Source organism: Sciurus carolinensis, chromosome 9 (genome assembly GCF_902686445.1).
Source record: "Sciurus carolinensis chromosome 9, mSciCar1.2, whole genome shotgun sequence".
NCBI classification, from domain to species: Eukaryota; Metazoa; Chordata; class Mammalia; order Rodentia; family Sciuridae; genus Sciurus; species Sciurus carolinensis.
The window spans coordinates 1,523,698-1,541,066 of record NC_062221.1 but is presented as its reverse complement, the minus strand read 5'-3'; the positions used below and the strand labels follow the sequence as shown (position 1 = coordinate 1,541,066).

General features: G+C 51.7%; 2 protein-coding genes and 1 non-coding gene across 9 annotated transcripts in view; 1 reads left to right on the top strand and 2 right to left on the bottom strand.

The window, feature by feature from the left end:
* P2ry14 (purinergic receptor P2Y14) overlaps positions 1-10,816 on the top strand; it is a 31,659-nt gene extending 20,843 nt beyond the window's left edge. For both annotated transcript variants that reach the window (XM_047563912.1, XM_047563913.1), the window contains exons 2-3: positions 3,939-4,044; positions 8,503-10,816. In XM_047563912.1, the coding sequence (XP_047419868.1) occupies positions 8,527-9,543 (1,017 nt within the window). In that variant the 5' untranslated portion in view covers positions 3,939-4,044; positions 8,503-8,526 and the 3' untranslated portion in view covers positions 9,544-10,816. The remainder of the gene's footprint in view (positions 1-3,938; positions 4,045-8,502) is intronic.
* Positions 1-17,369, bottom strand: part of Med12l (mediator complex subunit 12L) — a 257,146-nt gene that overhangs the window by 148,797 nt on the left and 90,980 nt on the right. The gene's annotated exons all lie outside the window — the stretch shown is intronic.
* Trnat-ugu (transfer RNA threonine (anticodon UGU)) lies at positions 13,658-13,730 on the bottom strand. Its single transcript has one exon. It is a non-coding gene; the product is annotated as a tRNA-Thr (tRNA).

The following is a 17,369-nucleotide window of genomic DNA, read 5'->3' as shown; positions in this document are numbered from 1 at the left end:
GGGGCGGCGAGGTGGGGGCACAGCCCCGGGGCATCTGCCACTTCGTATGCAGTCTCCCCACCAGTCACACACGGCCAGGCACCGGGTCCTGGATGCTTACGGAAACAGGGCCCCAGGAGACAGCCGCTACCCGTCACGTTAGGGAGGTAGAAACTGGAGCACAGAGGCACTCTGCATCTGTCATGGCCTCACGGCTGCCAAGAAACGCACCACAGCCCACCCTCAGCTCTCACGTCTCCTCGCCGCGCTGCACGGCGCGCCCAGCACGCACACGGCGCAGTCAGTAAGCCCACCTCTCGTCCCGCAGGCCTGAGCACAGAGGCTCCTCATCGGGATGAAAGCAGACAGCGAAGCTGGGCACCAACCCAGGAGCTCAGGTCCTCTGTCCGTGTGGGGACGTTACCAAGCCACCCGCCAGGAAGGGCTGCTCCAGGGGTTCTCGGCTGGAGAGCATTTCAAAACATCTGGAGACAACCTCAGGGTGCTACTGGCACCTCGTAGAGAGGGGCCGGTGCTGCTGGACGTCCAGCCCTGCACAAGACAGCCACGGACAGGCAGCCCCTGAGTTGGCCCATGCCAGGCCTCCCCCCACTGTCAGCAGGTCAGTGTCCACGTGTCACCAACTCGAGGTGGAGCCCACCGGCCAGCAAGGAGGAGGATGGGGTCAGGCCTGGTCAGGAGCTCAGCCAGTGGAGCAACAGGAAGTCCAGGGAGCGCCCAGGCCAGCAGCAGGTCTGGCCAACCCCCCGGGAGAGTCCCCAGCACCCGGAGTCCAGTTTCTCTCTCTCCTTGGACATCAGCACTGGAGACAGTGGAATCACAATGAAGTCAAAACACATCCATTGTAAAGACTCTAAGAAAACTGGTAGAGGAGGAGGAGGCTCTCCACGCAGTGGTACCAGGGAGTGCGCGAGGCGTCCGAACCCTGCAGAACCCCTGCTCCTCAGGCAGGCTCCCCGTGCCTCCCTCGGCAGGCACACTGGACTGGGGACAGGTCCACAGCCTCCCCACCCACCTGTGAGGAGCGGCTTGACCACCGTGAGCACGGCCTTCCCCTGTGAAAGGGCAGTGACGTCACCCCCACAGGCTCCCTCACGTCGCCCACGAGCTCGGGCCGTCCCCCAGGGGTCTGAATGCTGCCCCTCTAGCTCTCTCTGCCCCAAACTCACCCTCTCCCCCTCTTGGCCTGGCTCAAGCCACTCCATTTGTCAATCTTCCTGTCACCACCCTAGGACGCTGCCCTGATGCCACCACTCCTGAAGGTACTGGGTACTCCTGTCACACCACGAAGTCCCCCTGTCCTGCTCTCGCTGACCTGAAACTCCTTCAGAGCGCTCTGGGACTAGGTTCCCGCGGTGCCTGCAACATATGCTGGTGGCTCTGGTGAACCCAGAGTCTTGCCAAAGGAAGGATGACCTGGGCGTACACAGCCACAGCCGCAAGGTCCTCCCTGAGGAGCCCAAGATCCCAGTGAAGGGCAAGGACCCAAATGCCACCAAGAGGTCAGAAAAACAGGACAACTGAGAAGAAGACAGCAGACACAGAAATCAGGCCTCTGGTGGCTTCTGAGAAGGGCAGAGGCACGAACAGGGGAGACAGAGGGCCTGCTGAAAGGAGAAGCAAGGAGACACCCCCGCTGACCCAGAGGAGGCAAAAGCCAGGAGGGCTGTGAGGAGAGAGCAAGGCTGAAGCAGCCACGGTGGGCCCCCGAGGGAACGCGCAGGCGCACAGGGAGCGCGCTCAGTCACAGCCAAGAGAGCAAATGTCGCCTGCCGAGCTGCCTCGGTCCTGGAGAGGTCTGTGCCACCCGCGAGGAACCACAAGGTTGGAAAAGACAGGCAGGGTCAAGAGTCAGGGCCCGTGCTCTAAATGCCTGGCCCGCCGCGGAGCATCAGAGGCCAGACGCCGAGAGACAGCCTAAGAGCTAAACAAGAGTCAAGAATATGAAGTATCTAAAACATGAAAACATCCTCACGTGCAGAGTAAATAAAATGCTATGACGTATGACTCTAAGACCAACTAACGTCCACACGTGAATTCCCAGCAAGCCACACAGGATCACAAACTGGCACCCAAAAAACAACCAAGAGGTCACACATTAGGGAGGAGGAGGCAAAGGCGGCCTCGGGAAGTGTAGGAAAGCACCCCCGTGGTGACACATCTGCACTACTCTCTGCTAATACCAGAAACGCTGCCTCGTACGCGGGGCTCAGGCAGGGAGAGGGTGGAGGGAGACACCAGGGCCTCCACGGGCAGAAGGCAGGGAGCAAGGGGCTTCTGGGGAAGGGGACTGACCCAGGGTGATCTGAGAGCAGTCCATTCTTCGTGGCACACTTTATCACTAATTTTGAAATATTTCAAAGATGCACAGATAAAAATGCAGAAACTAATGTCAGCAGACCCCAATGCACCAGTGGATCAGTGATTCACGTTGAGCATCCCTAATGCAAAAACCTGAAATGCTCCAAAATCCGAGACTGTGAGCACCCACGTGACCAGGAGTGGAGAACCCCACGCCTGACCTCACGGGATGGGTTCCAGTCAAAACACAGGCTACGTGTCTAAAGGTGCAGAGGAAACACAGATGGATTCTGTGCTGGGGCAGGGGTCATAGCTCATCATGTGCCAATACTCCAAACCCGGAATGTCTCAGATCTGAAACACTCCTGGTCCCAAGCATTTGGATGAAGGCCACGCACCCAGCAATTAACATGGATAATGACATATGCTGACGTCTGACCAGCCCACCCCACCAACCCTCGCCCCACTTCCTCTGAGACAGGTCAGAATGCATCCTTCCCGATCGGCACGGGCGGCTCTGCCCTGGAACACACATGATACTAGCCCACAGAGAACGTGACTCATCATTTCTAAAGAAAGATTCTCATGACCTCTTATGAATATTCCAGGAAAATATACAAGGGTCATCTTCTCTTGTTCTCAAGCAGGTTGATATAAATATGTCTATTTACATTTCTAAGACAATACAGTTGGGATAATCATGGTGAAATGTGTCACAAATGAACTCTAAGACAGACCCTAGACTTTTAGGGTTACCTAGAAGGTAACTAATTCCTGTCTGGAATCCCATCCACAGGAAAATAACAAGACAGTTTCTCACCCTCTTCACCATTCCTTAAACATCTCCTGTGCACTGGGGAAAAAAATCCAAAATATTAAGAAGCATGCTACTCAAAGTGTGGTCCCTGGACCAGCTAACATTATATATCATCCAACCCCAAACTAGGAACCTTAGTTCTCTTTTTGGCAAGATCCCCAGTAATCTGCATGCACATTACAATGTGAGTGGTGCTAGTCCAGAGAATTCAGAATGTGACAACACAGGCCACAGCTGAAAAATCCAACCTGCATGCCACCCAACACCCTCTTTCTGTCAGCACAATGGCCTGCACATGCCCACCAGGCTCCTTACGCCGCTGGGTACCAACTGGGGACATCCTTATCTCATAGGTCACAGGCAGCCTGGGACACAACCCGAGGGGAGGCTGCCACGCATCCCGCCTTGCAGAGGTGGACCCAGCATGACTCCTGGTCCCACGTGGCTAAAGGACCAAAACTTAACAAAAGAACATTAGCATCAGGCCTATGGCTTCCTGGCTAAAATGACAAATTGTAAATATGAAGAACTGATAAAAGATTCAGTATCTAAACAGAGGAAAACGTAGACCAATAACTAAAAACACTTGTTCCCATCACTCTCAAGCAAAGAGTTTCTAAGTTTCCCACAGAGTCTGCAACCAAGGCAACAGTCATCAGTGGTGGTCAGGATAAGGCACAGGAAGACAGCAATAAAGGTAGCCGCTGAAATAGTTCAGTCACGGAAGGCAGATTTTAAAAATAGGTATGAACACTTCCCCAGTAAAAACAGTCTAGGGCTCGTTTAATTCATTCTTTCCTTTTTTCCTCCTGTAATACAGAATCCATAGCGATGAAACACTTCTGCTACTTGGAGAAGACCAGCGCTCACTGGGCCGCATCGCTTCATTGAAAGGAGACCTTCCTTTATGCAAAGCAAATCGAAAGGTAATTGAGAAAAATGCCAAGTATTATTTCTGTCTAAATGTTATGAGGGAGTAATTTCTCTTACGCAGAGAAAGTGGATCTATGCACATGACTAGGATGGTTGGTACAGAAGAGAAAAGCAGGTCACCAGGTTGCCAGACGAAACAGAAAAACAGGTAACAGAAAGCAAGAGGGGCTGGGGAGACAGCTCGGGTGGTAGAGAGCCTGCCCCGCAAGCACACGGCCCTGGGTTGCAACCCCGGCATCCCCCCACAAAAAAAAAAAAAAAAAAAAAGAAAAGAAAAAGAAAAGAACTCAGAGCTGGCTGAGCGTGTTCTCATGAAGATATCACTCCTTTCTGGAGGGGGCACTGCTCTGGGCAGGCAGCAGAGAGCCCTGAGATGGTCATGCCCTCTCCAACTCAGTCCTGTTGCCCAGCACAGCACCAAGGGGCAAGGGCACTCAGGAGCTGGATCAGAGCAGACTTCTGGAAAGAGAGGGAGGGAGGAAGGAGAAGGGAAGGGAGGAAAGGAAAGAGGTAAGAGAAGGGAAGGGAAGGGAGGAAAGAAGGGAAGGGAAAGGAAGAAAGAAAAGAGGAAGGAAGGGAAGGAGGGAGGGAGGAAGGGAGGAAAAGAAGAGAAGAAATGGAGGGGAGAGGACGTGCCGCTCCTATTACGCCTGCTGTGGGCCTCAGGAGCCCCATCTTCCCATATTCAGTTTTGCTACAAGAAGCTCCAAAGTGAGGGCAGCAGAGGGGACTCACATTCCTCCTCGACAGCTTCACCTAGGGAAGCCCGAGACCCGAATCAGGACTTCTTTAACCAGCACAGCCCACAGAGAAACCTTTCTTAAACACAATCTCTGGAATTTAGGAAGCACTTCTGCATTCCCAAAGCCTCAAGGCTCACTAATGACCAGTCACTGCAGAAATCCAGCAGCGACCAGGAAGCCACCATAGGGCAGAGCTCGGCCAGCTGGTGAGCTCTGGCAGTGGGCAGAGGCCCGGGCACTCTGCAGCTGCTCACCGCCCGCCCTTCTCATCTGTCACCCCTGCTGCCGCCTGTCTCTCCTCCTCCAGGGGCTGGGACACACTGGAGAGAACAGTGGACCCAACAAGTCAGCACGGGAACAGGGGGAGGCCTGTCCCAAGAGAGTCTTTCCTTTTCTTTCCGAGTCGTTCGGTTCTTACATATTTTTGCAATGTGTGAAATCAACATCAGCATGTGACTATTCCCTCCATTTGTGAAATGACCTGAAGTCCAGCAGGGCCCTTCAGCAGGACACTAGATCATCTCTCCTAAAGACAAAGAGACTGCTCAGACACCACAAGGTCAAAGTGGTGGTGTCTGTCCTATGATCCTGTCCTGTTTTTCAAGCAGTACCTATTCCTGACTTTTGACCTGAAAATACACTTGGCCTCGCTCGCCACGGCCTTAGGAAGGCTCCTTTGTCACTCATTTCTTGACTGATCAGTGTCTGACCTGCCGTGTAGAAAAGGCTGCACGCTGTGCCGACTAGAACATCGGAGGGAGGCCCTTCCCATCAAGACCCCTGCAGTAAATGTTCCCAAGTCAAAGGTCGGATCGCAGAGTGTGTGGGTTTTCAGCCCATCACTCATCTGGAGTGCACCTTGACGACAAGGCCCCTGGCAGAAGGCACCCCTCCCAGCCGGCCTGACCCCAGGCCAGAGGCCTCACAGCCCCAGCAGACACTCATCTGCGACTACCTCACAACTGTCCAAATAGCAAGAGAGTCCGAGAAAAGACTCGAGGTTCCCTCCAGTCCTGAAGGCCGCCTGGGTCAAGCACCCCTCCGCCAAGCTCAAAGGGCACCAGGAGGCGGAGGCCATGCCAGGCATGGCCAGGACGGGCACGTGCAGATGCCGGGCATCCTGAGGAGGCAGAGAACAGCACCTGGCCACCAGGAGGCCTTGCAGCTCAGACATCCCCGCGTCCCGGCCCCTGGGGAAATGACTGGCCGGCATCCAGGAGGGAGGGGGGTACCTCTCCTGGACTTGTGGGGACACTCCACGATCAGGCTGTCACAGAGGCTTCCGTGACTGTCAGGAGGGGAGGAAGCGGCTCTCACCGAGCCATTCCTGGGGGATCCTTCCCCGCCTCACTGCACAAGCGTACGTCACAGAGTTCACATTTCTTCTTCAAAGTACGATCATCAAATTCAAGTGAGTCCCATAGGGACTGCCCCAGATGACCGAGGGGACTGTCGCTAGCACTGGGACACCAAACCAGACCTGAAGCCCAGGGCAGCGAGCGTTCTCTCCAGCTCTGAGGGACTGGCTTCTGGACAAAAGTGCATCCGACTGCCTGGCAACGTTCCTCAGCACGCGGAGAGCCTGTCACGGGCAGTTAAAACCAGACACCAGGTTCCTCCTCACTTCCCACGTGAAGCACGAGCTTAGGCTGGATGCTAGACGTCCTCAAGGCCCACTGTGACAGGTCTGGTCCTCCGTGGTGCTAGGGGAGGGGCTGCAGGGGAGCCAGAGGGCGTGGCCACTGAGGACACGCCTCCAGGGGGTGAAGAAGGTGTCGAGGCCAGTCGCCTCTCTTTCTCTTGGTTTCCGGCCCCGAAACATGAGTGGTTTTGACACATGCTCCTGCCACGACCTGCTGCCTCAACACAGGTCTAAAGACACATGGGCTGGAAGCTATCATGGACTGGAACCTCCAAAACCCTGAGGCAAAACAGACCCTTGCTGAGTTGATGGTCTCAGGCATTTTGTTACAGTAACAGAAAGCTAACATAATCTGAAGCAAGATTATGTGCAGGAAGGCTGCAGAAAACGGACAGAGCAGCAGACCCATTACGCCCAGAGCCAAGTATGCAGGGGCTAGAGGAAGGAGAAAGAATAAGAGCTGATGAAAGGGTTGGAAGAAGAAGTGATCAGGCCATTTTTTCTCTCACTGGATTCCACAGTCTGGCAAAATCAAACGGATGTAAATATTCCTAGTTTGCCACATGGCCCACGAAGGGAGCATACGCAGAGATGGTCTCGTGGGAGAGCGGCAGGGCGGCTATGGGGACGTGTGGCAGGTGTGGCGGCAGGTGCTCCGGGTCACACCTCCCTGATTTAATGGCACAGTCCCTCGCATGGCGTGCCTAGAGCACCATGCCAGCGCCAGAAACCCAGGACAGAAGGACGCCAGACAGACCAGCCGTCCTCTGCCACCTCTCCCAGGGCCTGGCATTCCCAAACCACAGGCTCCCTCTTCTCACGAGCAATGGAACCACCTGGTCCTAGGCATAGGCTCAGACGTGATGGCTGACCAGGACGTGGTCGGAAAGCACGTGCAGTGCAGGCCACACACAGAGACGTAGCAGCCAGGGAGCCGAGAGTGGCCAGGCCAGGCACAGAACTGTGGGCACAGCCGAGGCTTGGGGGTGACGCTCCCCAGGGGAGCCGATGTCCATGCTGGGGGCTCAAGGAAAGACCCAAGGGAAGAGAAACCCCACAAGGAGGTCACGGACCCAGGGGTTGCAGGAGGCAGAGATGAGACCAGCACGGCCCACAGCAGCTCCAGGTCATACAGCCGGAACCTCATCCTGAGGCAAGGACAGGCGCCGGAGAGCTGGTCACCCAGACGACACGGGCTCTGAGCACCAAGTAACCATCTGAATCAACTCCAATCTTCCCTGTGCTCGAGATCAATGCTTCCCACATCCACAAAGAAAATACAGGGTGCAACCCAGGAAGGTTCTGGAGATACCGAGAAAAAAGCCTCATGGGACTTTCGTAGGTAATTCTGAATTTTCTAGGAATCATATTCTTAAAAAAGTAAAATTGACTGAAATTAAAATTAACAGCACATTTAACTTACTGAATAATTTGTTTACAATCAATATCTAAAACATTAGGTATTTTACACTTTTTTATACCAAGTCTACAAAACCCAGTGTGCATTTTACATCTGCAGCACCTCGCGAGCTGGCCTGCCCAGCGTGGTGGTGCTCAACAGCCGTAGCTGCTACTCCAGCGCATGGCCACTAGGCCACACAGGACAGGCCTAGAACATACTTTGGAAACGATTCTCAGAATTTTTGTAGAAATGTTGTCATCTGCTTGTCTTTGTTTAAAAGCTTATAAAAATAAAACAATTTTTCAACAGTAAAAACAAAACACAGAAAAGTTCAATTCTGAAAACATACCCACAATCACAAATTAAAAAATGCCAGCTAACTTTTGGATTATATGCTTGTAGGATACTTTTTTATGTCTAGAACACAGGTAGAGCAGGCTTGGGAGGGAGGGAGGGAGAGAGGGAGGGAGAAAGAGGGAAAGAGAGGGAGGGAGGGAGGGAGGGAGAGAAGAGAAGGAAGGGGGGCAGAGGGCAGGAGGGGGCACCCGGGCAGTGGCAGGGCACACGGGCAGTTCCAGAGCCGGGCCGACCACCCCAGGCCCTGGCTGTGCTCTCCCACAGTGGGAAGGACTCTCTTGGAGTAACTGGGTCACCTCCCTCCCAGGCCTCTGCCACCAGGAGCTGCGAGATGCTCAACTCCACCAGCCTGCCGCCCCTGGGCCCGCCCTGCTCCCGCAACCTGCTCCTCACCCAGCAGGTCATCCCTGGGCTGTACCTCCTGGTCTTCGTGGCGGGCATCCTGCTCAATGGTGTGTCGGGATGGATCTTCATCTCTGTGCCCAGCTCCAAGAGCTTCATCGTCTATCTCAAGAACATCGTGGTTGCTGACTTTCTGATGGGCCTGACCTTTCCCTTCAAGATCCTGGGTGACTCGGGGCTGGGCCCCTGGCAGCTGAGGGTGTTCGTGTGCAGGGTCTCGGCCGTGGTCTTCTACGTCAGCATGTACGTCAGCATCGTCTTCTTCGGGCTCATCAGCTTCGACAGGTACTACAAAATTGTGAAGCCCCTCCTGAGCTCACTCGTCCAGTCGGTGGGCTACAGCAAGCTGCTGTCGGTCGTGGTGTGGGCGCTCATGTTGCTGCTGGCCGTCCCCAACATCATCCTGACCAACCAGAGTGTGCGGGAGGTCGCAAAGGTACAGTGCATGGAGCTCAAGAGCGAGCTGGGGCGCAAGTGGCACAAAGCATCCAACTACATCTTCGTGGGCATCTTCTGGCTGGTGTTTCTTTTGCTGATCATTTTCTACACGGCCATCACCAGGAAAATCTTCAAGTCCCATCTCAAGTCCAGGAGGAATTCCATCTCCGTCAAAAGGAAGTCCAGCCGCAACATCTTCAGCATCGTGTTTGTGTTTTTCATCTGCTTTGTGCCTTACCACATAGCCAGGATCCCCTACACAATGAGTCAGACCGAAACAGACTACAGCTGCCGGTCAAAAGAAATCCTGCTCTACGTGAAAGAGTTCACTCTGCTACTCTCTGCCGCAAACGTGTGTCTGGACCCCATGATTTATTTCTTCCTATGCCAGCCATTTAGAGAAATCTTATGTAAAAAATTGCACATCTCATTTCAAGCTCAGAATGACTCAGACACTTCCAAAACCAAGAGGGGAAACACAATGCACGAAAGCACAGACACTCTGTGAACATCGGCTTCCGGTCAAGCCCGTGAGCCCTGGTGACCACCGCACAGGCACTGCGAAGAGCCACGAGCAGCAAGCAGGCCGTCCTCAGCCGCAGACCCGGCACTGCTGTCCAGAGCCAGCATGACTCATTAAACCCATGGCCGAGAAGCAGGGAAATGCAAGTATGTTCCCAAGCTTTTCCGTGACATCAAAGGGGGGAAAATCCCTTCTGCGGGTTTTCCAAGTACTGACCACTATTTTTCTTGTTAATAAGTAGAAAAAAAAAATCATACATACAGTTATTCAATCTTATTCTATAAAATGGCAGGTTTGAATTTACATTAACTAGGCTGGAAAGTTAAAGTAGGATTTTAAATGGTAAATAAAGAAAACAGAAAGAAATCCAAGACAATTCACATAGGTGTCTTCTTTCTCCATATGCAAGAATAAAGTTAGTAATGTATGTGATCCTTGTCAACAGCAATCTTAAAGACCAACCTAAAAACAGGCAGAGTTTGATAAAAGGCAGTTTGTAGAGAAAAAAATTAAGCTTTCTCTAATATGAAGCAGAAAATCACTTAGGAAACCCCTTACTCATGTATCTCAAGGCATTTCCAAAGAAAGCAGATATGACTTATGTGCTCTTCAGTAAGATTATAATTTTTTCTCATGCAATGTTAATGATATTAGATGCATGCTAAGTATATCTTATAAAAGACTTACTAAGGGGCTGGGGTTGTGGCTCAGTGGTACAGCACTTGCCTAGCATGTGTGAGGCACTGGGTTCAATTCTTAGCGCCACATACAAATAAAGATTCATCAACTAATAAAACTTTTTTTAAAAAAAGACTTATTAAGTCATCTAATGAGCTGAAGTTCTGGTATTAGACTATGTCTAAGAGGACTCTACTAAGCAAATCAGACCCAGCAGGTACTGCCAGCAACTCCTTCTGCTCCACTGGCCAATAGGATAATGGAAATACACACACAAGAACAGAATATTATTCTCCTGTGGGGTCAGGAGAGAGAGTTTCTTAGAAAGCAAATGGATTTGATATAAAGAAAATCTAGCCAAGTGTAGTAGTACACACCTCCCAACTACCCAGGAGGTTGAGACAGGAGGATCACAGGTCTGAGGCTGACGTCTGAAACTTAGCAAGACTCTGTCTCAAAATAAAAATAAAAAGGGTGGGGGGTGTACTTAGGAGCGAAGCACCTCCTTCATTCAAAGCCAATATTAAGGAAATAAATACGAAAAAAAAAAAAAGAAAGTCTAAAACATAAAATAAGTACTGGTAAATTACACATAAAATGAAAATTCATGTATCCCATTTTCTAGAAAACAGAAATACATGGAGATTTGGAATATGGTTGCTGTTTTAAGAGCTACCAAGCTAAATATTTTTCTGTTACGAACTGGCTAGAAGACATTCAGTCAATCCTTCAAAGAGTCTTCCCAAATGTTTTTATAAGAAGTGTTTGCATCTCTTTTATCCTTTACTGTATATGCACCAATAAAGAAAGTTATTCTCAATACTGTCAACTTTTCCTTAATAGTCACAGCCTAAGGGGACGCCACCAGACCTTCTCGCAGTCACGGGCTTCCTGACGTCTCTTGCACAGGATCAGAAAGAGTCACTTAAAGACTGCCAACATTCAACTTGCCACTGATATTTTAAAATAAGCATGCTGTGCTCCAGGGCCTTGTCATGTTCAGGCAGAACCTAGAAAACAGGTGCTACGTGGAAGAGCGGGGGAGCCCCACCAAAGGTCTGCTGCCCACCTTCCTGGCAGCTCCTGCCCCAGTGCACAGTCAGAGGAACCACCTCAAAAAAGCACCCATCCCCCCTCTGCGGTGCCGTCCTCGGTAGAAGGGCTTGCTGTCCTCGTGTGGGTCAACAGACTTGCAAAGTCATCGGGCTGTGCTTATTCTCCACGATTCCCACTGGCAGGGCTAATGAGGGCATCCGGGGTTGACAATGTACCCTTCTGGGCCACAGGAGAAAGTGAAAGCGTGAGGGAGAAGGAACTGCTCCCTGGGGCACTTGCGTCACCTCCTCAGCAAACTCTGTCCCTGGGAAAGTCACTCTTCCTGTGGTGCCAGGCCTGACCGCCTTGGTGAGCACTGGCCTGGGCAGGCCAGTCCAGCCCAGGCAAAGGTGTCAGGAAGCAGTGTGCAGGGAAGACAAGGGTGCTCTGAAGCGGCGCCAGGGAGCACCCACTCACTGTCGCACCGAGGCACAGACCAGCAGGCAGACACGAAGGTGCCCTGCCAGCACGCGGGTCACCAGGACCACTGAGGCTGGACAGCAGGGGGTACCCCTCTGCTCCCCCGTGGACAGCAGTGGCACAGGACCTCCTGTGTTCGAGGTGCCTGCAGAGACAGAGAAGGCTGCAGGTGGCGCGAGAGGAGCGGAGGCTGGGATGGCGTTGGCCTAGCGCAGGCCCGCCCAGGGGACCACTCCTAGCTCAGCCGATCACGTCCCCATTTTCCACAGGAGACGCAAAATCACCCAGTTTTTAAGTGTTGAGCTAGCAGCTAAGAGACACTTCCCTGAACAGCAGGCCAGCAGCCACCCGCAAGGTCTGAGACGCAGAAATCTAACAGAAGGGCCCAAAGCATCCCAAGACCTGTCTGCGTGGGCAGGAGACAGCGACACCGTGCGGGCTCAGCAGGAGCACCAGCACCTCCCTGGGTCACCCGCAAGACTCCAGTGGCATGTGGACTACCATTTCAAGTCAGGACACCCCCAGAAAGAACCACTCCAGTGAGATACGGCCCTCCATCCAGGGCTGCTTGCAAAGGGGCTGAACCCCCCGTAGCTCCACTTGTACCACAACACTAATTGTTGCACTAACTTGCCTGCCATAAATACATAATGTAAACGTTAATTATAACATAATTATGGAAAAGAAGTTTTTACACAAAAATAAGGTGTTTTCCAAAGCAGTCTGGGGGTTTACAGGGAACATGAGATGTTCCTACATACCTACCGCCACACTGCCAACAGAAATTTCAGGACAAGCAGGGAGGGATCTTAGAAGAATGCCCCCCAACAAGAAAACCCAGGAGGAGCGTTTCACCGAGAAAACATGCAACCCCCAGGGCTTCCCTTGCACTGCTGGGACCACTCGTTTCTTTTCAAAGGTGCTCACTTATTATTCTAAGGCTTCTCCCGTGTTCTCCCGTGTTCACGTGTCTTCCTTCCACACCACCCCACCCACTTCCATGCATCGTCTCAGATGCTTCAAGGACTTGCAATGCAGAACTTTAGACCCAGGGGAGCTTGGGCCGTTACCCCCTCTGGGTCCTCAGTCGTAACCCTGGCACTGCAAGTCCGGGAGGCGCAGGGTGGTATGTCCCCTCCCTCTCCCAATCCTCTGCATCTGATGACAACTAGATCTCCCCCAAAGCTTGTGACAAAGTCCTCAGGGTTTACTGTCCTGTCATTCCAGTTCCTGACACACAGGGACACCAAGGAAAGTGGCTGTCCCAGCTCTGCGCAGTACTTCACATGACTGGAAAGACTGCACAGACCCTTTCCTAAGCTAAGAGTCTGTGGCTAACCTGCGGGTTTTAGGATGTTGGTCATTTTCATGCTACACCCTCAGCTTCTGGAAGGACCGGCAGTTCTTTCTGAGGCTTACTACTAAAAGGAGAAGCTGATCCTCATGTTGTTTGTAAAGTAAAAGCCAATCTCAACTGATAGCAAATCCATTTGCTGATTAACAAGAACATGCAGCTACCTAGAAAGTTCTGAATTACATGACCAACTGTGCTTTTTGGTCTGGTTGATATTACAAACATCAGTAGAAAATACAATTTTTTTTTTTAAACCTTTATTTGTTTATTTATTTTTATGTGGTGCTGAGAATCGAACCCAGTGCCCCACACATGCTAGGCAAGCGCTCTACCACTGAGCCACAACTCCAGCCCTAGAAAATACAATTTTAATAAATAAGAAAACCAGAGTTGCAATCAATGGTCTTCAAAATAAGAGATTCTTAATCAGAAAATCTTGGTCAATGGCTTACAAAATGCAATGAGAAGTATTTAATATCTACTGAAAATGAACAAAATAGAAATCAATCTAAGCTCATCCAATAATGTGATTTTTTTTTTTTTTTTTTTTTTTTGCGGTGCTGGGGATTGAACCCAGGGCCTTGTGCGCACAAGGCAAGCGCTCTACCAACTGAGCTATACCCCAGCCGGGTAATTTTCCTTGTTAACCAGGAGCCCTCCCTGGACTGCGGCTCCCTCCACAGGCCTGCCCCACCCGGCCCCGACCTGGACTCCAGGGCTCTCCTCACACCACAGCAGAGACCTCACCCTGCAGAGGTCCCGCCGCGCCCCTGCCCCCTTGATTTCAGGCCCTCACTGCCTCTCGCCCAGCAGGACTGCCGTCCTCCCGAGTGGCTTCCTGTCTGCTAGCTCCTCCTGACCCAAGGGTCCGGGCGGCCAGGGTTGCCTCATGACTGACATGACAGCTCCTTCCCTGCCCAACCTCCTGGGCTCCCACCACCGACTGATCACATCCCTGGGAGCATCCAAGATTTGGCCTCAGCCCCTTCCCCCCAGGGCGCCTGTAACCCTCCCAGATCACAGGACAGCAGGGAGCGAAGCTCTGGGCCGCAGTTCTGCTGTCCTGACAAAAGAAAATCTGAAGTCAGGCATAGGAAGTCAAGCAAGAGAATCTTATCGTGAGTGGAAGTGACGTAAGGCTCCAGCAGAGAGCGCTCTCAGAGGGCGGTGGGTGGCCTCCGAGCAGAGGCCACACAGAGCCGCTTCCAGCCTCCTGCCGTGCACCCCGAGAGCTGAGGCCACTCTGGAGCCTTCGCCACCAGAGGCAGCTCAGTGGAAGAGCACCCGAATTCAATCCCCAGAACCCCCCAAAGTAATAAAAGTAGACATGAAAATAAAACCTCTCTCTAATCGCATGGGTCATCCTCACATGAGCTGCGAGCCTCAGGCAGTCAGGAAACAGTGAGCTAAGACGAGTGGGACAGGGAAGTGCACTTCTAACAAGCCTTCCAGACAGAAAGCAGCGCAGACAGAGGGCAGACTTGCAGACACGCGGTTGCTCCTGAGGTCGTAGATCATGAAGATCTCCATGTGCATGATGTTGGCTGAGACACACTCCAGAGGCTGTGACTCCATGAGGCGGGTGGGAACAGTGACACCGAAGTTCACGAGGTCACCGCACTAAGCAGGGGACCTGCAGACCTGATGGCCTACTTCATGGCCACTGTCCCCACCCAGCACCTTCCCATGACAGAGTGACCGAGAGCTAGCTGGGTGGTGTTGGGCAGGCCTTGATTTCTCCATGCCTCAGCTTCCCCAACGGTAAGGGGTATTACCTCCTATGGCTCATGGTTTGGTTTTGACTTTAAGAAAACAAGCCGCCTACGAGGCTAGAGGCTCAGAAGGCTGAGGCAGGAGTATTGCCAAGTTCAAAGCCAGCCTCAGCAACTTAGTGAGGCCCTAAGCAACTTAGTGAGACCCTTTCTCAAAATAAAACACAAAAAGGGTTAGGTGTAAGGTAAAGCCACCTGTCTCTCCCATTACAGGAATTTTCCGCCTCCCAACCACTTGTCAATCTGCGCTCGGCCCGCCTCTTCCATTACAGGAATTTCCGGCCTCCCCATCACCTGTCAGTCTGCGTTCTGCCCGCCTCTTACATTAGAGGAATTTCCAGCTTACGCTGCGGTCATCTTCCTGCCTCCCACGTTATGTCCTAACATGTTATTGGTCCATCAGTCAGTCTGCAAGAATTCTCCACCGCAATTGGTTCCTCCCAGCCCACGAAATTCCAATATCTGGGAGAAGCCATACACCATTTCTTTCTTCTTTTTTCTTTTTTCCCACCCTGAGCGGACCTTATCCGTCCCCAAAAATAAAGTCTTTTGCGTGAGCTCTTGTGTCTGCAGAGTGTTTTTTCTGGGAGCTACCGGTGAGCCACAACTGAGCTAGCGACCCCTAACATTAGGGACGTGGCTCAGTAATAGAATGTCCCTGGGTTCAATCCCTAGAACCCAAAAAGAAAAAGAAAGAAAAGAAGGTCCCAAACCCCTCCTGGCTGTGATAGTGCCTAAAAACAGAATTTCAAAAATGATACACATCAACAAGAAATGCTGCGCTGAAATGGTGCTGCTTGGTATTTGTATTCCAGAAAAATCAAGAGTAAGACGTGTACAGAGAGCAGAGTTGACTACAAAGACACTCTTTTTCCTCAGCTCATAACCTGTGGGACAACTTAGCATCTTATACATAAAAGTCCATGAAAGCAACAAACACATCATTTCTTAAACAGGAAGTATGACCTTGACCAAGGTGAGGAAAAAATAACCTCTCCTCACTGCTTACTGCTGGGTCTGTGAAGCACCAGGTCCGTGACAACATGCAGGTTCCTGGAAGGCTACCCGGGCACCAGAAAACAGTCCCCCATGAAATGGAAAGCAGAGCTTGTGGAAATTCAGATGCAACATTTAAAATCCCCAGAGGCAGAGGGGAGAGGCCAGGACGAACCTCCATGTGATGCGTGGCCACCACGCTCAGTCCTAGAGGGACCCAGTGCAGCTGTGCTGTCCACACACTGGCTCCCATGGCCAGGAGGGCCCGAGTCTCCAGGCAGCTCCTGTGCCTTCCGATCCTGTCTATAATCCTAAAGTAAACAGAGGAAGTCAAGGAAGGGAACACACGGATAAGCTACCTAGGGAAGGGCAGAACGGACTTCACCAAGCCTGCACGCCAGCTTCCTTCACCTCACCGCACACAAGCCTGCACCTGGGCCAGCGGTCACTGCACCCTGCCCAGTGGAGAGCCCTGTCCCACCTCCTCCCTTTCGGCCTGCGCATGTCTCTTCTATAAGTGTGTTGTTTTTCTTTTTTTATTTTTTTTTTGGTGCTGGAGATGGAACCCAGGGCGCTTGACCACTGAGTCACATCCCCAGCCCTTTTTACCATATTTTTTATTTAAAGTTAGGGTCTCACTATATTGCTTAGGACCCTGCTAAGTTGCTGAGGCTGGCTTTGAACTTATGATCCTCCTGCCTCAACCTCCAGAGCCACTGGGATTACAGGCATGGCCACCCTATGCGGCTCACAAGTGGGTCTTCACACACATCCCAAGATAGAGCACTTCCTTGCACCATGACAACTAAAGTTAACGTTGGTACTTAACCAGAAAACAAATGCAAAGCTTGAGAAACAGTTGCCTTCTACTTTACAGGCAATCTATATTAAAATCAGCAAAAGTTATAATTACCTGAATTAGGAAGAATGCTCAGCATATCTGAATCAAATGGCCATTATCACCATGAGCAACCTTAAACTCACCATAAATTCACTCTAGCTAGACATGTCTCATTAGTCTTTTGGGAAGATTTTTCTTTTTAAAAGCTAAAGAGCAAATACCAAGGAACTGGGTTTAGATGCTAAAGAGTGCTCTTCTGAATTTTTTTTTTTTTTTTTTCAATTTGGAAAACTGTAAGGTGAAAAAGAGGAGAAGCGAGAGCGCCCACCAATGCAGTGAGGCTCTGGAAGAAACCAGCCGTGACCACCCGGCAGCAGCCCTGCCTTACAGATCTACTCCGGCTGCACACTTGCAACTCGGCAGACTGCGCATGGATCGGAAGCTCATGCTGACTCCCACAAAAGCCAGCCTTACAACAATGCCTAGGAAAGGGTTGCGGCGTGGATGAGCGGCTCCTTCAGAGGCACGGGCTTCCATGGGGTCCCCACCCAGCCAGGCCCCTTGCGGTCTTCAGAAGACACCTCCTTGCCACAGGAAGATGGACGCTTGACCAAACAATCTAATAATCACTAAATACCTGTCTCAATTCATGAAG